General features: G+C 44.6%; 1 protein-coding gene across 3 annotated transcripts in view; it reads right to left on the bottom strand.

Annotated features, from left to right (window-relative positions):
* Positions 1–6,081: 6,081 nt before the first annotated feature.
* The window catches only part of Ak9 (adenylate kinase 9), a 130,687-nt gene continuing 116,941 nt past the window's right edge, over positions 6,082–19,827 (bottom strand). For 2 of the 3 annotated variants that reach the window (XM_052751484.1, XM_052751483.1), the window contains 9 exons: positions 19,298–19,499; positions 17,260–17,406; positions 16,932–17,152; positions 13,802–13,998; positions 12,336–12,505; positions 11,737–11,835; positions 9,320–9,422; positions 7,351–7,465; positions 6,082–6,564 (listed from right to left, as the gene is read on the bottom strand). In XM_052751484.1, the coding sequence (XP_052607444.1) occupies positions 6,362–6,564; positions 7,351–7,465; positions 9,320–9,422; positions 11,737–11,835; positions 12,336–12,505; positions 13,802–13,998; positions 16,932–17,152; positions 17,260–17,406; positions 19,298–19,499 (1,457 nt within the window). In that variant the 3' untranslated portion in view covers positions 6,082–6,361. The remainder of the gene's footprint in view (positions 6,565–7,350; positions 7,466–9,319; positions 9,423–11,736; positions 11,836–12,335; positions 12,506–13,801; positions 13,999–16,931; positions 17,153–17,259; positions 17,407–19,297; positions 19,500–19,827) is intronic. The other variant, XR_008221298.1, reaches the window with a different exon arrangement.

The following is a 19,827-nucleotide window of genomic DNA, read 5'->3' as shown; positions in this document are numbered from 1 at the left end:
CTTCTCTCGTACCTAGTTATTTCCACTTCCAGATTCCAAACCTGCCATCTATATCGTACACGTTTGGAAACTAGAGGTGGAATTACCAGCCAGACTTTTTTGGGGGTGGAGAGTTAGGGATGGGGTTTCTCTGTGTAGCCCTGGCTGTCCTGGAACTCGCTCTGTAGACCAGGCTGGCCTTGAACTCACAGAGATCCACCTGCCTCTGCCTCCCGAATGCTGGGATTAAAGGCATGCGCCACCACCGCCCTGCTCATTCTTACTAGTTTTAATTAAAAGTAGCCCAAGGCACACAGGTTCCTGCTCCGAGGTTTCCCTTTTATCCTGGGCTGCCTCTAAATCCTTCACATTGGTGGGATTCGGGGAGCTCTGCTTGATTTCTGCATTCCAGGAGGAAAAGGCGGTCTTTAGATTTAGCTTCCACCTAGATTTTTTTTCCTGCCCAAAGAGTTGCAGTAAAAACACTGCAGTAAAAACTCCACAGAGCCATAAACTAGGTGTTTAATTTGGAGAGTAAACAAATAAACTAGATCAAATATACTGAATAATCTGCTATTTACATGAGAAGCTGGTCATCAGTAACAGTGTCACCAGGAACTGGTCACCAGGAACCAGTCTGAGGAAGGGCTGGTTGGATACGAGGTGACCATGCTAAATGTGAGATGTGGCTAGATAACTATGTAAAGACATAAATTAATAAAATGAAAACTAATCAAATTAAAAATGCAAAAAATACCTATTACTTTGCATTTTGAAAAATTTAAAATGCCCATTTATAGCAAGAATCTGAGTGTTAGAGATTTTTGATGGTGGCATTAGAGCACAGATTATACACCTTTGATCACTTACAGAGGAAAGACTGAGATAAGTGGGTGTCTTGGTTAGGGTTTATTATTGCTGTGAAGAGGCACCATGACCATGGCAACTCTTAGAAAGGAAACATTTAATGGTGGCGGTGGCTTACAGTTCAGCAGTTCAGTCCCTCATGGCGGTGAGCATGGCGGCGTGCAGGCAGAGGTTGTGCTGGAGCAGAGACTGCTACATCTTGCAGGCAACAGGAAATCAACTACCAAACTGGGAGGTATCTGGAGTAGATGAAACCTCAAAGCCCGCCCCCACAGTGACACACTTCCTCCAACAAGGCCACACCTTCTAATAGTGCCACTCCCTCGGAGATTATGGGATTATGGGGGCCAATTATGTCCAAACTACCACAGAGGGTTATCAGAATTTTTCCTCTTTTGTTTTCCATATCTGATTTCCATTATTCTGTCCTCTGTGTGTCTGTATCCATGTCCAGTCCGGTGTCACTTCCTATCCGTGTGTGTGTGTGTGTGTGTGTGTGTGTGTGTGTGTGTGTGTGTGTGTGTATACCCCACCCCTACCCCCACAAAAAAAAGTCAAGGCCTTTATCAAGAGAACCCTCTGCCTGCTAGCCTCTGGATGGATTGGGTCTCTGGAGATCTTGACAGGACTGGAGGAAGATGAGTGTCCTCAGTCTGTCAGCTAAAGGCTGGTGCAAGTTCTCTGTGGGAATGAAGGGTATCAGGACCTCTACGAAGCTAGGATGGTTGGCTGATAACCTGCTGAAGAAGCTCAAGCCCATCAAAGCCCCTCATGACTTCCAGGATTTGAGAAGAATGAAAGGGCAAGTCTGCTGTTCAATGGTACCGGCCCGTCTTCATAGGCCGCCCCCTCTGACGCTTCCTCCTCCCCACTCTCTCTCGTCTTCTGTGTCCTCCTCCTCCTCCTCCTCCTCCTCCTCTGCACTAGTTCAATAGCACTCCTGTTTCCAGGCCTCATCTCTTGCACTACACCCAAGTGGTATGTATTGGGTTTGGAAAAAAATCTACTGCAGGCTAGTAGAACTCCTAAGAACATACACAATATACACTTGCGTTTATACTAAGGAGTTCTCAGCATCCCCGAACACGGGTTTAATGTGCTTCGAATGCCTTTTATCCCTGGTTAAAAAAAAAAAATCTCGATTTTGATTTTTTTCTTCTAATTTTACTGTCTTGATTCTGATAAATCTTTTAATTCAGATGTTACCTCCTGGAAAGAATTCTTTTCAGAACCACCCCAAAATTAAGTATTTGGAGATGTATCTTTCTCAACCTAGGTCTTCATTTATAAAAGCAGAAAACAAAACAAAGGAAAAGACAGAAAATTACCCACAGCTATAATTTGACATTCATTGAGTTTGAATTTCCTCCCATTCACCAAGTGTATGAAATTTTAATACATTTGCTGAATTCAATATATTCTCAAGTAAATTGAGAAATAAAAAGTATATAATAAAATTTAGAGTGTTTAAAACTATAGAATTTATTCCTTTGAATTTTGAAGTGTTTGCACCCCCATGGTGGCTCACAATCAGCCATAAAACTCCAGTTTCAGCGGAATCAATGTCCTCTTCTGACCTCTGCAGGCACCAGGCACTCATGTGGTGCACACCTGTATATGTAGTCAAAATGTTCATACACACCAAATCAATCTTAAAAAATTAAAAATGCATGTGTATGTGGTAGCTTGAATGTAATTGGCCCCCATAAGCTCATAGGGAGTGGCACTGCTGGGAGGTGTGGCTTTGTTGGAGTAGGTGTGGCCTTGTTGAAAGAAGTATGTCACTGTGGGGTGGGTGTTGAGGTCTCATATATGCTCAAGCCACGCCCAGTGTCTCAGTTCACTTCCTATTGCCTTTGGGTCAAGATGTGGAATTCTCAGCTCCTTCTCCAGCACCATGTCTGCCTGCATGCCACAATGTTCCACTGTGATGATAATGGTCCCCATTCAATGTTTTCCTTTGGAAGAGTTGCCTTGGTCATGGTGTCTCTTCACAGCAATAGAAACCCCAACTAAGACATGTAGGAATTTAATCTGGTGACTGTCTGACACACTGCAAACAGCCTGTGCATGTGACTTGTCTGTATCTCTCCTGTCCAAGACTCTACATGTATGTAAACTCCATTTGCATGTGTGTGTCAGGGACCTGCCCTGGCCAGAGCTATACCTTTCAGGGAAATTCAGTTTCCCACCGCTTGAGTCCCCTGCACTCTGTTGAGAGGTTTATCACTCAGAGGATATGATCTTGAAGAGAGGGATAAGAAAGGGGAACCATGTGGGGTTTGGTTCCTGGCTCAGCTCAGGGACTTCTGCCTAAGAGATGGGACAGTAGCAGCTGAGGTGCTAAAACTCACAGGGCAGCATCATAGAGGTCATGACAATCTGAGAGAAGCTACAGAACCTCCCACGTGTTCTTTTCTGTTCCTGTCCCGAAAGGGGAAACAGAGCGCCTTCACGGTGCTGGGATTGGGCTCACTGCTTCTTTCCAGGCAGACTTAAACTCCAGCCAAACACACCTGTTTAGGTGGTTGCTCTCCAACCTGAAAGAAACTAGCCCAACCTAAGACAATTTTCTTTTTTTCCTCTCAGTTCATATAATCTATTGCAGTTAGCACACAGCTTAAAAAATTCACCAACACACCAATAGTACGAAAGTTAGCAGTACTGTAAGTTATTCCCTGCTCAGGAAAATGAACCACACGATCAAAGCTTGATGTCAGTCTAAGATTTAGAACAAAGGAAGAATGGGAAACTATGGGAAAAGCAGTTGTTCACTTACAATGCCCCCAAGCCTTCATACAAACTCCATACTCCAAGCCCTTCATTGGGTACCCTCTTCCACAGAGCATACTTGTCCACCACAGCCTCCTCTGTATGTAAGCTGTCTTGATAAGTGTGTGGACCACCACCCTGGCACTTATACTTCTTTCTTTGAAGTCCAAATTGACTCCATTTTGAGATGGCTTGGGATACTAACTGTGGGTTCCTGTTGCCTCTTTTGGGGCAACTCCAGCCATAGGTTCAGTGGGTCTAGTAGAAGCCAAATTAGAGAACAGGACCTCGTCAGGTGATGTCCAGTGGATATGGACTTGCTCTGGGGCATGTGTGATCCTTCCTGGAGGGCCCAAGAAATACTTGGAGCCATCCAGCAAGGGTGGCTCTTCAAAACTTGAAACTCAGAGGGCCCCGAATGATGCCTCTGGGCTTAATTGCTAAAGAAAGCCAGTTTGTCCAAGGGCTGGGGAGACAGTGGATATTGAAATCTCATTAGGAACACAAAGGCCAGTAAAACAAGAGCTAGCAGTGGGAAAATTACAAATTTCAGATATTACAAAATAGGTGGGTAGGGTGGCTGGGGAGATGGGTTAGCCACCCGCATGGTGGCTCACAACTGTCCAACTCCAGTTCCGAGGGATTTGGCATCCTCAGATATGCATGCAGGCAAAACATCCATACTGAGAGAGAGAGAGAGAGAGAGAGAGAGAGAGAGAGAGAGAGAGAGAGAGAGAGAGACAGAGAGAGACAGAGAGAGACAGAGAGACAGAGAGACAGAGAGACAGAGAGACAGAGAGACAGAGACAGAGAGACAGAGAGAAAGGGAGAAAGAAAGAAAGAGAGAGGGAGGGAGAGAGAGAGAGGGAGGGGGGGGAGAGAGAGAGGGGGGAGAGAGAGGGAGGGAGAGAGAGAGAGAGAGAGAGAGGGAGAGAAAGAGGGAGGAAGAAAGGAAGGAAGGAAGGAAGGAAAGAAAAAATGGGAATAAGAGTGGGTGGGACTTAAAAACCCAAAAAACCTTTGCAGTCAATTCCCAGTCTTCTAACAGATTTTAGGAAATTTTCTCTTTTCTTTTCTCCTCCTCTTCCTCCCCACCTCCTCCTTCCTTTCTCTCTCTCCATCCCTCTCTCCCTTCCTCTGTCCCTCCATCCCTCCTATCTCTCTCCTTCTTTCCTTCCCTATAGCCCAGGCTGGCTTTGAACCTGGACTGCTGCTGTGTAGTGGAGGATAACCCTGACCTTATCCTCCTGTTTCCACTGTCCAAGCGCTGGGATCACAAGTGTGTGCTGCCATGTCTGGGTTCTAGTGAGGGTCTGGGGCAGTTTCCTGAATATGAACCAAGCATCTCCCAACAGCCTACAACCCCAGTCCTGTGTTCTAGTTTGGTTTACGAATTGTTATTTTATTAACCACATCATTTCTCTCTCCCCGCCCTCCCCCCACATGAACACACACACACACACACACACACACACACACACACACACACACACACACACTTTTTAAAAGATTTGTTTTCTTATTTTTAACCATGGGTATGTGTATATATGTGCATGTGAGTACAGGTGCCTTCAGAGGCCAGAAGGGGGCATGAGCTCCTGAAACTGAAGTTCTAGGCACTTGTAAACTGTGCAGATAATATGAGTGCTCTTAATTGACGAGCTCTTTCTCTAGCCCTACATTTTTTTTTTTACTATTTAGCATTATAGCTGTTTTATACAGCTGTTAAAAATTTGATTTTATTTTATAAACTCACTCAAGTCCAACTTAGTTAAGTTTTTCTCTGCCTTATATTTTTTTGACAGATTTCATAAAAATTTGGATTTCTTCTTTCTTAGGACCCCGAGTGATTTCTAATTGTAGAACCATATATTAAGTATGTGTCAGTGAACACTTAAGAAAAGGGGTAACTGGTTGCTTTCTACTGATTTCATTTATTTTGTTGAGAAAATGACAGTGTATTTTTGTTTGTTTGTTTTGAGACAGGGTGTCTCTGTGTAGCCCTGGCTGTCCTGGAACTCGCTCTGTAGACCAGACTGGTTTTGAACTCAGAGATCCACTTGTCTCTGCCTCCTGAGTGCTGGGATTAAAGGCGTGCACCACCACCACCCAGTGAAAATGAAATGTTCAGAAAAATTACAAACAATTCCTTATGTAAAAAGTGTGACCAAGATTCCCATTAGTTTTGTCTCTTGAAACTTTCTAAAGTTTAATGAATAATTTTCTTTAACAGAGACTGATTTTCTACTGAAAGTGTTTTTAAAAATAGAAGAGAAAGCAAGGCCAGGCAAGGTATCACCCACCTTTAATCCCAGCACTCAGGAGGCAGAGGCAGGAGGATCTCTGAGTTTGAGGCCAACCTGGTCTACAGAGTGAGTTCCAGGATAGCCAAGGCTATATGTAGAGAGACCCCATCTCAAAACACAAACAAACAAACGGAAAGAAAGAAAAGAAAATAGAAAATGGATTTAGTAAGCATTTTAATATCTCAAACAGAATGCCTATTTTGTGGAAGCATCAGAATGCAAAACCAGGCAATCAACTGGAAAACTGTTGTGGTAACATTTAGGTACTCAGAGGGTGGCCCTCCCTGGCTGATAGTCCTTTCAGGCCCGGTAACCACAGAACATCAGGCAAGAGGGAAATAAACTTCAGAAACTGCAAGTGTTTAGGTCTGTTCCTTTTAGTCCCTCTGTCCCTTGGAGAAGACTTTTGGAATTTGGGTCTTGGTATCCTCAGCGAGTTATCCAGTAATTGGGTCTATGTTCCTCAGGGAGAAAAAGGTCTGTAGCTTGTGATCGAAGTCAATGGCTCTGAATTGAGGCTCCTTGTACTTGCGAGTCATCTTGGCACTGAGGTATGTTATGAGTTCACATCTTTCCACAAACTTCTCCATCTTCTTCTTGTATTTTTGTCTTGAATATTGAGACCCTTTGGGATTAAATGCTGTAGAAAATGTCACAGAGTTGTGAATGTTTTCTGATATGTGGTTAGTAAGGCATTCAACAAAGCAGAACTTCATGTGTGACTAGGCCACCCAGCTAAGGGGGAGATGGTCCCATCCTTGGAGAAGGTTAGAGGGCCGCCATATTAGACCATAATTTCCTGTGTTCGCCTCTCTCTATGGAGTTTAAGTGCTGACTATGTTATTTAGTACCCGGATTCTATGTATTATATTATTAATTTTGTGGTGTTAGAGGTTGAACCTAAGGCCTCACATACTCTAGGCAAGTAAGTGCTCTACCACTGAACTACATCCCCAGGTCTCTGCGGTCTTTTGAGATGGGGCCTCACTGTGTAACCCTGGCTGGCCTGGAACTCACTTTGTAGACCAGGCTGGCCTTGAACTCACAGAGATCTGCCTGCCTCTGCCTTCCGATTCCTCGGATTAAAGATGTGTGCCACCATGGCTGGCTTAAAATTTTGTTTATACCTAGGCTGTACCAGAGCTCACTCCATAGCCTAGCCTCCTGATCTTGTAAAGAGGCTTTGATCTTGTAATCCTCCTCAGCTTCCTGGGTAGTACGAATTTTACTGGCCTGTGCCACCAGGTTCGGTTTATAGTACTTGATTTAAAAACTGGCAGTTTCACTTTTGATGTTTTCATATAGATATTTACCCTGTGCTTCATTTGCCCCTTCCCATACAAGTCAACAGTCAACTCAGTCTACCACACATGGTACAAGTGCTGAGCTTGCTTCTCTGAGTGGTACATCAGTTAAAGAGGCGTACCTTTGAGATGAAACGCTACGTAGAGGAGCACCGATCGCCTCACACTTAAGAAGGGGAACTTGGGCTTCAGGCATCCTGCTGCATTCATTGCTTTGATGAGGGAAGTTGCTGTACCCTGCAGGGAGGGGTCGGTTTGAGTCAGCGCATATATGAGTGCACGTTCTGAACGCAGATCGATAAAGGCCTTACTCTTCCCACCAAATAGCCTTCCTGGGATGGGGCTGGTTAGACGACCATCCACTCACCAGGGAAGAAACACAAACTACACTTGATGAAGGGAAATGAAATGTAAGCTGGCACAGAGCCAGCTGGGTGGTGGCTGCATGCCTGGGCTTCATTGCATGATGGTCTCTATTCACGTGCCTGACATTTGCTGTGACCTAACGTTGAAGAGGAAAGAAGAGGACACAGGGCTTTGAGTAGCCTTGGCTCATCTCGGCTTGTGTTGCCGGCACCGGCAGCCTGCCTCCCGCTCTGTGCATCCTTGGCCACGGGACAAGGAATCCCGGAGGCCACAGGGTCACTGCAGCCAAGTTCCTAGAGCTGTGAGGTGAAAGAGGCCTCCTGATAAAGCCCGCCTGCGACTCCTCCCTGGCGAGCCTCCCTGGCACGTTGGTATTATGCCAGATGGAAGCCAGCTTTCTCCCCATCTCTCCTTTTGGTTTTTCTTTCAGGTTTCTTTGTTTGTTTGTTTGTTTGTTTTGAGGCATATGTAGCTTGGGTATGTGCCATTGAAGGCTAACCTTCTAGGCAAACTGAAAAAAAAAAAACAAAGTGGTTAAGAGGTTGTGATAAAGGTCTAAAATTGTGTTTTTGACATTTATTTTGCAGAACTAAAAAATACTACCTTTGGGAGGGAGACTGGTGAGGTGGCTGAGTGGGTAGAGGTGCTGACTGGGCCAGCCTGGTGGCCTTTTGACCCCAGAAACACACACCAAGGTGGAAGGAGAGAAGCAGCGCTGCAGGCTGTCACGTGGTCTCCACACACACCACGGCACGTGTGCCTCTCCCGTCGTGAGCTGTGCACACACACACCATGGCACGTGTGCCTCTCCCGTCATGAGCAGTGCACACACACACCACGGCACGTGTGCCTCTCCCATCATGAGCTGTGCACACACACACCACGGCACGTGTGCCTCTCCCGTCATGAGCAGTGCACACACACGTGCACAAAGAATACTCTAAAAGTTAAATAACTTTGAAACAGTGATTGACTACGGACACATTTTACAACTTTTAAAAACAATTATATCTGGATGAATAAAATGTGATTCGAATAGATAGTTTAATGTGGATTTGGGATAAAACATGGGTTCCGTAGCTCACCTATCCTGGTACTGTGGCTTAACTCTTTTGTGGAATAAATTAACCTTTGGGGGGCCAACGCAACATCTCAAATCATTGAAGGAGGAGGAGGAGAAGGAAGAGGAGGAGGAGGAAGAGGAGGAGGAGGAGGAGGAAGAGGAGGAGGAGAAAGAGGAGGAGGAGGAGGAAGAGGAGGAGGAGAAACCGAACTGCACATCCAACTGCACATCCATTTACATGTAACCAGTTTTGTTTTTTTTTTTTTTTTTTTTTTTTTTTTTTTTTGGTTTTTCGAGACAGGGTTTCTCTGTGTAGCTTTGCGCCTTTCCTAGAACTCACTTGGTAGTCCAGGCTGGCCTCGAACTCACAGAGATCCACCTGGCTCTGCCTCCCGAGAGCTGGGATTAAAGGCGTGCGCCACCACCGCCCGGCTCGTGTAACCAGTTTTAAGACAGCCACTTCCCCTTCACTGCGCTGCCGCTGTTCCAGGCATTGGTTACAGGAGTTCACACCTTGCATTTGAACAATCACCCATAAATGAAATAGTTGAAGAGTGCTTTCCAACTCAAAATTGGGATCACTTTTAGAAAAGCAAAAGCTACTGTTAGAAGAGGCCCCTGTATTCTCGTAGTATGTATCAAAGAAAATCATGCAACAGAACCTGTTCCAGATACCCAGGCAAAGGGAGGCTCGTAAGGTGGATGGATTCCTTCAGCGGGGGAAGTTTGTATGGAAGCTTCTGGTCCCAGTAGTGCATTGGCATCCTATGAATACAAAGCTCGTTAAGCACATGCTCACACACCCCCATTCTGTGCATACAGATACAAGTATGAGACAAAGTTCACTTCTTGCTTTATCTGCTGGAGAAAAAGTGTGCGAGGGAGAAAACTGGGCATTCTAGAAGTTTCTCTTGTCTTTCGATTTCACACAAGGTTTCTTGTAGCCCACTCTGCAGCTCAGAACAACTTGGAACTCCACCTTTGAATTCTTTGCTTCCACCTTCTGAGTGCTGGGAATGAGCCACCGTGCCTGGCTCTGGGGCTCCAGCCTGGTCCACCTGTTTATCAGATTTATTAATTTTCACAGGGACTATATAAAACTCTTCTCAAAATTTGAATTATCTGTGTGGCACCTTTATTCCCAAGACAGACACCCCCGTGCCCAGGGTGGAGGCCACCAGGATGGAGCTTCCTTCAGAAGTTGCTGATCATGAACAGAGGCAGACACAGGGTCCTCTTCCCAGCACTGGTACCTCCTGTCTAAGAACAGTCCCCACCCATGCTCTGAATCCCCGCTGTGCCCTCTTTCTTTCTGTAGCCGTTTCTCTCTCTCTCTCTTTCTCTCTCTCTCTCTCTCTCTCTCTCTCTCTGTCTCTCTCTCTCTCTCTCTCTCTCTCTCTCTCTCTCTCTCTCTCTCTCTCTCTCTCTCTCTCTAAGCCTTGGCACATCCTTCTTTATTGGACCCTTCCCATGCAGCTGCATTTAAACGTGCTCACAGTTCCCACATTAGAAGAAAAGGAAAGAAAAAAAAAATAGCTGGATGTGTTGACCTGTAATCCCAGAAGTCAGGAGTCAAAAACTGGCCAACCTGCACTACAGAGTGCATTCCAGGCCAGCCTGGGCTACAGAGTAAGACCTGGTCTCAACAACAAACCAACCAACCAATCCAACCAACAGACAAAATCTCCCCAAACCCAAACCTGAAACAAATAGACAAGACAATAAAGAAAACCAACCACGAGAGCAAATTCCTCTTCTCTCCTTTGATCCTACATCTCTTCCAGCAATTAACATCTCTCATCTTTTTACAATAAAATTTCTTCAAACCCAAGCCTCATTGAAACAGCAAGCTAAGGAAGGAACAGGGTCTATTTGCATAGTCTCTTCTCACTATTTTGGCATCAGTCATGACTGTTTAAAATCAAAAAGTTTGAAGGGATTTGACTTTAAATGTGACAACCAGGAACATCTGGCAGAAGAGATGCTAGTCTGCTCATGGGCGTGAGTTGGTAGCAGTGCCCACCATCTCTGTTGTTTCTGGTTCAACTCACTTACCTCGAGCAGCTTTCCCTCTGGCTGCTGCAGCTCTGTCACCCCTGGGCTACGGGCAGGTCTTGGAGCCTCATTCACCCCTCCAGGCTGCCCTCTTCCCACCCAAACGCCCTTGCCAAGACCCCCAGTAGTGGGCTACAAGCTCAGTCTCACAGGAGCGTCAGCCCTAACCTGGCTTCATTTCCCAGGGCTTCCCGGAAGGTTCTCTCGCCCCAATCCCAGCCTTCCATCCCTTCTCTCCTTCACCTCTGTGGTTGTCTTCCGCCTTGTGTGTGGTGGTGGCAGGAGGGGTGACCAGTGGCAGAGAGGACGTCCTAAGGGTGTGAGCTCCAACATGCCTCAGATTCCATTTAGGAGTACTCTATTAACCTCTAAACATCATTTCTGCCTCCAACTTATTCTTGACACCCTGTGGAGATCTTGTTCCTAAGCAAAATTGATTCTAACACTGACCTGGCTTGGAAGCAGACAGTAGACGTTTGTAGCGCGTGGGGTCAAGTCTAAATGCTGTTTGGTGGTTTTACTTGGACCTCTGTACTCTACCCTGCTCACTTCCTCCAGCCCTGCCTCTATGTGGTATCCAGACAAGCTGATTTTCTTACGGTTCTTGGGTCCCCAGGGACAGGCTGATCGCAGTCCCATCAGCTTGGCATCTGGTCCTTTATCCCTTATTCTAGTTCATTCCCAGTTCTCTCTCAGACAATCCAGTCATGCCAGAGTACCAGGCCCTTCATCACCCCTCGGGCCCTATAATATTCTATGGTACGTCCTGGAGCCCTACGATTTGGGACAAGGCAGTACTTATTCACCTCCCCCCAGCCTGTGTGTATGTATGTATGTGTGTGTGTGTGTGTGTGTGTGTGTGTGTGTGTATGTATGTATGTGTGTGTGTGTGTGTGTGTGTGTGTGTGTATCCCTTTCCTTCCCTTCTTTCCTTTCCCTTCCCTTCCCTTTTCTTCCACAGCTCCAAGCACAGTAGATGGAACATAGAATATAACAAATATTTACAGTCGGTGAATAATCTCACCTCAAAAATTTCTGGAGTTTTTCTTCAGTCTCACAAATAAATATTCGATCACGATATTCTGCAGCATATTGAATGTTACCAGGCACCAGAGCTTCATATCTGAAAGGTGAAAAACAAGACAAAACGAAATAAAAACCAGTGTGCAATTAATACATGTAGCTTTGTTATTAATATATGTGGCTTGGTAATTAATATTGTATAATTCATATGTAGTAATGCATAATAAAACGTCAAAATGTTTCATTTTTCTACTTCTGCAGCTCAAGGAGGAAAGGAACATTTCCCTAGGTAATCAGCCAAGGACTGTCACTTTGTGAACTGGAGAGATGGCTCTGAGGGTAAGAGCATTTGCAGCTCTTGAGCAGGATAGGAGTTGGGGTGCCCAGCATGCCCCCATGCAGGGTGGCTCACAACTGCCCATAACTCTAGTTACAGGGGAACAGATGCCCTCTTCTGGACTCTGTGGGCACCTGCATGTACACACACACACACACACACACACACACACATGAATAAAAATAAATCCTTAAAATCACTGTCCCAAGGGCCCCTGGTGCTGAGCAGGGCTGTGGCTCTGTCCCGGGAATCTGAGGACTTGCCTTTGTTTTCCGTCCAGGTAAGTCACTGGACAGTAGCCTTGGAGCTCAGCACACTTAGGAAATCGACTCTTCAGCTCTGACAGGGTCAGCCTTTTGGGGAGCATGGCGGCAGGGGGGAGCGGATGAGGTGCCAAGGGAGGCACATACAATTCCGGGTTCGTCAGGAATTTCTATTAAGGAAAGAGGTACAGCAGCAAGAGCATTTCAAACAGCAATAGTGCACCAATCAAAACATCCCTGGAGGCCCTCCTGCTCAATTCCCATACAGCAGCCTTTCAAGCCATCTGAGAGGAGTTATTGTAACTTCTCCTATAAGAAGTTCCTCAGGATAATAATCCCAAGCAATCAAAGGTCTCTTCTTACTCAAAAACGCAATATTTTTTTAGTTCCTATTCTATGACAAGGACTGGAGAGTCCTTAGCCAGCTGCCAGTCTCCCTGTGCTTTTTAGGATTCTCTAGGGTCAGTAGTTGCTCTGTAGAGTGCAAAGGCACAAAATATCAGACATGAGTTCTGCTTTAAAAATTCTGTGATTATTATGCTATAAGCAGGAAGAAATAAGCACCCCCAGTAAAGAAATTAAAATTATTCTTTGGTGGAAGATAAAATGTTCAGATTAGTTTTCATTATTGTCTTCAGTTACAAACCATTGTATATCATCAAATCTCAGGCATCAAAATATTGGAATCAATATATGGTTAGACTTTTGAATCCATAGGTACAAGTGGTCCATTCTCCATATCCATGGCTTCTGTGGCCTCAGATTCAAATAGGAAATGTTCAGTAAAAAAGACTAGCTCTTTGCTGAACATGTCTGCCCTTTCCCCTTCAAAATTCCCTAAACAATACAGCCTGGCAACTGTTTACAAGGCTTTTACATTGTTTTAGATCTTGTAAGTCATCTATGAGTGTTTCAATGGATGTGGGAGGGTAGGTATAGATTAGGTTATATGTAAATGCTACCCCCTTTGTTCTTGAGCAGACATAGATTTTGGCACCCTTGGAGGGGGTGTCCTGGAACCAATCCTCAAAGATGCCGGGGATAACTGGGAAATTCTAGTGTTGTATTTATTTATTTATTTATTTTAAAGTATGGTCATCAGTCAAGCTCTTGCTTTATTCTTACTCCCTTATCCCTTGAAGCTCAATCCTTGGGTTCTTTCTGTAGACTGAGTCCAGATGCTTCATACCTCCTCCATTAGTGAGACTCAACTGTTGGCTTTCCCTGCCTGATGGGCTACCTAAGACCCGCCACTGACCCAAACCTTCTAAATATGTCTGGGGCAGGGAAGTCTCAGGGCTACTCTTTGAGTTTCTCACTGATCCCAGAGTCCCAGGTTCCAGTGATGTGGTTATTGGTCCTAATTTTCTGAGTGTCCCCAAGGGTGCCTGTTCTTTTCATTTGATGAAACTCAAGACAAGCCATTTTGTTTCCTTAATAAATATTTATATAAGAAACAAACTTACATTTAGATTTTCCTTGGAACTCATTTTATAATAGTGACCCCTGAACTCTGCTGCAAATTCCAAGCTGTTAGTTGTAGAACAATCATTTAATTCATAAGATTCTGCCAGGCTGACAGGGCAGAACTGTCCAAACTCTCCCAGACGAGCAATCAGTTCATCGGGTGTGATACATAGTTTGTCAATGCAAGCAGCTTTCCCTGTTATTAACATATTCATTATTATAGATTTCACAGGAGACACAATGATCAAAAGTTAAAATGATTTCGGTTAGACACCACTATATTAACACTACACATCCTAAAATTCTAAACAACAGAGTAAAAAGTAAAGTCACTATAAATGCATATGGTGGTGGAGGTCTACAGTCCAATGTTCTGGAGACTGAGGCAGAGGGACTGCCACAAATTCTAGGCCAGCCTGGGCTAACATAGTGAGAACCTGTCTCAAAACAAGCAAGCAAGCAAACAAAACAAAAGTTATTCTTCATGTCTGCACCCTTTCAGCCTACTACCCATCCTAAGAGGTACTCACTGTTGGGTTTATGCCCTTTTTAGTCTTTTTTTTTCTGTACATATATGTGTGTGTGTGTGTGTGTGTGTGTGTGTGTGTGTGTGTGTGTGTGTGTGTGTTTTGCATATTGTGTATTCATGCCAGTACATGTAAACATTATTTTGCAACTTGATTTATCAGTTAATTGTTGTCTTTGACATCTTTCTTTGTTGACCCAATTCCTTACACATGTTTAATCCTGGTTGTTTTGTGTTCAAGGAAACATGTTCCGATTCTATGTCTCCCAGACGGCCTTGACCTTGTGGTCATCTTACTTCAGTTTTCTGGGGGTTGGGATTATAGTAGTGCTCCACCACGTCCAGCACCCAGTTTGTTTGAATTTATGCATAGTATTCTAGTACGCAAATATACAAACTATAAGTACAGGACTTTTAACTTATTCATTTAACTAAAAGTTACATGTGGTTTCCTTGAATATTTATCTTTGTTGCATATTTTCATTCTAGTTTTTCAGTATCATCCACTATATACATGTAACAGATAATAGTTATATACACATATTTTTATATGAATACAATAGATACATATACATACATACATACATCTGTATGAATGGGCACACACACACATTTATGTTCTAACAAGTGTTGTCTACACAATTCTGATACTAACTGGTAGTCCACAATCACAGCCCTACTTCAATGAGCAGGCATTGAGAAACATTGTCTTATTGGCTGTTATCTTCCACTGACTTTCTCAAAGTAAGAAATGATCAGTGAGGCCTCGATACCCTTCCAGAAAGGTCCGTAGGCTGTACACTGCTGGACAACAGGACTTTCCAAGTGGCAAAAATCTGTGACTCAGCTGAGTCAACAAAAGTGAATTGGATACCTTGACTCTACATCTGATCTCCACAACACTGGTTACCAGCCATGAACTGTGACCACTTCATTAGGGCCTGGTCCACTCAGAAGTGTCCAGAGTAGCAGCTGACAGAGTCTCCTAACATCTTTGTATCTTTCACAGAGTTCAGTGGTTTCTGGAGTGGTGTTACTTGCCTTAAGACAAAGTGATGTCGATACTTGCTACCTAATTTTCCTAATTACTCTGTTCATTTGAACTTAAGTCTGATGTGTCACTGATTATCACTGACAGGACATAAGTCTGATTTGTTCACTGTGTCATTATGGTATCATGAGCATCACTGCAGGACACAGGTTGGGCTGCTCTGTCATGTCTCTGGTACTGTTGTGGATATACGCCCTGTGTTGTTCAGAGCTTATGAATTGTTCCCTCTGGATGTGGGTATTTGTTTCTAATGGAAAAGGATATACCAAAAGCACACGCCTTTATTCCAAGAACACTGGAGGTAGAAGCAGGTGGATCTCTGTGCATTCAAGACCAGCCAGGGCTACAGAGTGAGATCCTGTCTGGAAAAACAAACAAACAAACAAACAAACAAGCAAACAAACAAACAAACAAACGTAATCTATACCACAAGATTAGTTTAGTTTTCTAGGCTGAACTGTGTCTTCTCAAAAGAGACATTGAAGTATTCATAGCACCCTTGACTGTAACCTTTATGAGAGCAGAGTCAGATAGATGAAGACACAGAGCAGCACGTCATGTGACAGAAAGGCAAAAAGAATGACGTGCAATGACAGAGACAGGGTTGTTGCGGTGACTCCATAAGCCATTGATTGTTGGCTATGCTGGAAACAAAGAGGAAGGCATGGAGCAGGCCCCCAGAAAGTCCTCAGAGAAAGCATGGCACTGCCAACACCTTGATTTTGAACTTCTAGCCTCTTGAATTATGACACGACACATTTCCGTCATTCAATCCACTCGGTTTGGGCACCTTTCCCTGGTAGCCCTAGGAGACTAAAACAAAAGGCCAGGGCTTCTGTCATGCTGGCACTCCCCCTTCCCCTTGCCCTTTCAAAGGCTTGTTCCCGTGGAAGACCAGGCTGCCTGCTGGGTGTGGTGGTGCAGAGCAGTAACCCTGGCATTCAGGAATCCAGGGTTGGAGGCCAGCCTGAGGTACAGAGGCAGCACATAAATAAATGGTAATCCAGGTGATGCTGCCATTTCAGGCATGACTGATGAGAGCGTTGTAGGGTCATGGAAGCCTCCACCAAGATTTTGAAAGAGGGCTGGGATGTCAAACAGTGTGTGATAAAGTCAAGATCTCTCCAGGGAGCTCCTGAGACTGTGTTGCCTGAAGCTGTGATGGTGAGGGGCCACAAGAAAAAAGGGCCCCAAATGAGTGGATTAAATGACAGAAACATACCGTGTTGCAAATCTAGACACAATGGAGAGTCAAGGAGGTCAAGAATGCCAAGAATAAGGAGGGTCTGCTGAGGGAAGCTGAAGGGAGTGAATGGAGCCAGCCTGAGACTGCTCAACCTTGGTTTCATTTAGATGAAAACACTGTGAGCGTCAGATGTTGGATATGGAGCTGTGATGGACCATTTGGTCTGATAATGTCTTGTTAAGCTCCTCTCCCTCCCTCTCTTTCAGACATCTGAGGTTGTCTTCTGGCCTTCATACTCATCTGCACACACATGAACCTGCACACACACACAAATGTGCACACATACACATAACAATATTTTCTTACCGTCCTTTATTCTTTCCATGTATATCTGTATGTACTTATTCATCTGTTGGATGTCTTTGATGATCGCATTCCATACCCACCACTTACTGTGAAATCCATCAATCACGTGCCAGTTTTGATGCTGTTCTTGATAAAATTGCCTGATCTCCTTGATATTTTTATGGTACTTGGCATTCTTATGAGCTATAATCTGTGTGCTGTTGTGCAGTGGATACGGTGTACTAAGGAGGAAATGGGGAAGGGGCAGAAAAGCGGTTGAGGGCCTGAGACATCCCCTGTACAGATGGCCAAGGTCACCCTGTTCCCACAGTTCCCTCATGAGGAATACCTTTGCTCCATCTTCTTTTCTAGCAGCAACCTTTTGAAGATCTCCTTGGATGGCACCTCCAACTCAAAGATGACCATGGGAATGATTGACCTTGCCTCCAAGATATTCATCTGGTTCGTGGTTACCGGGTAGCCATCAATGACCACACTAACAGACAAACAGAAAAACGCAATTTCCACATTCCTTTTCTCTCACCATGCCCTGATGTCCTCTAGAACAAATCTCTGTCTTTAGTGCTCCCAGGCTTTCCATTATGACATTGGTAATTTTTTTGCATGTGCATTTTCTCCTTTATCTTTACATCTTAACCCTCCTTCATCCCTAGACTGTGAGGTGGGCAGTACACATGCACACAGCTTGGAGAGTGGAGGCAGGAGGTCTGCATTCATACATCCATCTGCTCAGCACCACACAGCTAGGTTTTGGTAGAATTTGATAGACACACCTATGATACCTTGCAAATTGTGTATTCCTGGTGTTATAAGCACAAATAGCAGAATGAATGTAGGCAGGCCTAGATATGAAACCTGGTATTAAAAACTCCATGCCTTGGTTTTTAGTAAAGTAGGAGAAAATTACATTTAACCCTTAGAGTGGTTTTAAAGATTAGAGAGCAGGTATGAAAAGCAAGTAGAACAGGGCATGGCACGTACTAGATGCTAAGTAAATAGTCACGTGTCCTCTGCTAGGAGCTATTCTTGTTGTAGAAGAATGAGGAATTTGTGAGGGATTTGGAATGGGAAGTTTGTGAGAGCCCCCCCGCCAGCCTGCCTGCCACACATGTGAGCAGAAGGTATGAGAATTACAGCCTAACAGTCTGAGGTAACAAGATTGGATATCAAACTGAAAGGAAACGAAAATTTTAAAAAATTCAGAAATTCTGGGAATGGCCTGATAGACAAGGCAGAATGCTGGGCATGTGGCTGGTGGCCATCAGTAAAGCTTTCTATATCCTGAGTGACAGGGCACACTTGTCAATGCCCTCCAACACAGTGCAGGCTCTACCTACAAGTCTCCTAGCAGAGATGATAAGCCACCTCATTGTAGAACAGTCTGCAAGAGGGCGACATTTTATTTTATGTTTTTAAACAGAGAGTAGTTATTCTCTACACTGGGAAGGGTCACTTGAGTGGCTCGCAGGATTGGGGAAATGAACCTAGGGTAGATGAGCAGCCTTCATCCTGGGATTAAGATGAAATAAACCCATGATACGACCATAGTTGCCTTCATCGGGGCAAGCTAAGCCCCAGGGAAGAAGTAACTCAGTGTGGATATGTCCCTTTTCCCAAAGGCTGTCACCCAAGAATGCTCCCCACCCCTGGAATTATAGAAACTGTTCGATGATTTGACTCAAAACAACTTGCAAAGAAGAGGCAGAAGGTTCTAAGTACACAATGATCTTGACTAAGCCAGGAGATTCTAGTTCGGTGACTTGGACTCAAGACCAGAGAACATCAGGGTTCACTGGGATGTGACCAATGGCTGTAATGGACAAGAAGAAAGGTCATCATAGAAGAATGAACTCATGACAAAGCCAAGTATTCAGTGTTCCTGTCCGAATATAGCATCACAGGAGGGGCACTGCTCCCTCTGCAGGGACCTGGACCTAAGGGGAACCACGTTCAAGGGACCACATCATCTGAGAACTAAGGAGGGCCCTCCCATCATTTCATGGAGCTGTAAGAAGTACTGGAGCAAGGAAGTCACAGTGGCCTCATCTGTGGGCTGTGTAGGAGTTGCTGCAGGGAGTAATGAGGTCTGTGGGCTAATCTGCCATGAGTTCAAGCCATGAATCTTGACAGAAAAAGATAATGTTTCCAAGTACGTGCTCAGTCTGAGCAGCAGATCATTCTCTCCCCCCGCCCTTTTTTTTCAGAGCTGAGGACCGAACCCAGGGCTACCACTGAGCTAAATTCCCAACCCCCATTCTCTTCTCCTTTACTGGCACTCCAAACCCATCTCCAAGACCTTTTTGAAAGAACTGCGAGCATCCTCACAGTCACTCCCTTTGCCCTTCCTTCTGCCCCGACTCACTCACCCTATAGTATTGCACACACTCTCCATCAGAGAAAGATCCAAAGCTTGAACAGCAAGTCCATCAGGCACTGTCATGCCTTTGTGAAGGTGCCAGTTTATCATAAGTGACAGCTCCGTATCCGGGTGATTGCTTAACATGCTACGCAATGCATCTCCTACCGACAAGCGTTTTAAGCCATATTCACTTACAAGCTTTTTGGCAACTGGAAAACATAAAACATGAAGCCTATTTGACGTCACACATTCATCAGTTAACCTTACTTTTAGATTCTGACTAATGGCGCCAATAGCAAGCTTATCTTCACATTCTTCAAAGAGTTGTCAAAGTTGTTAGCAGTACTTCAGGTTTGTGACTTTAGAATCCGGCTAATGAACCAACTGGGTTTCTTCTTTTTTCTTTCTTTTTAATAATCTATTCTTATTTTATGTGCATTGGTATTTTGCCTGCAGGTATGTCTATATGAGGGTATCAGATCTTGGAGTTACAGACAGTGTGAGCAGCCATGTGGGTGCTGGGAATTGAACCCAGGT

The sequence above is a fragment of the Peromyscus californicus genome, unplaced genomic scaffold (assembly GCF_007827085.1).
Source record: "Peromyscus californicus insignis strain IS unplaced genomic scaffold, ASM782708v3 Scaffold_22__1_contigs__length_63687245, whole genome shotgun sequence".
Lineage (NCBI taxonomy): Eukaryota > Metazoa > Chordata > Mammalia > Rodentia > Cricetidae > Peromyscus > Peromyscus californicus.
The sequence above is the reverse complement of the archived record's forward strand: the minus strand, read 5'-3'. Positions and strand labels throughout refer to the sequence as shown.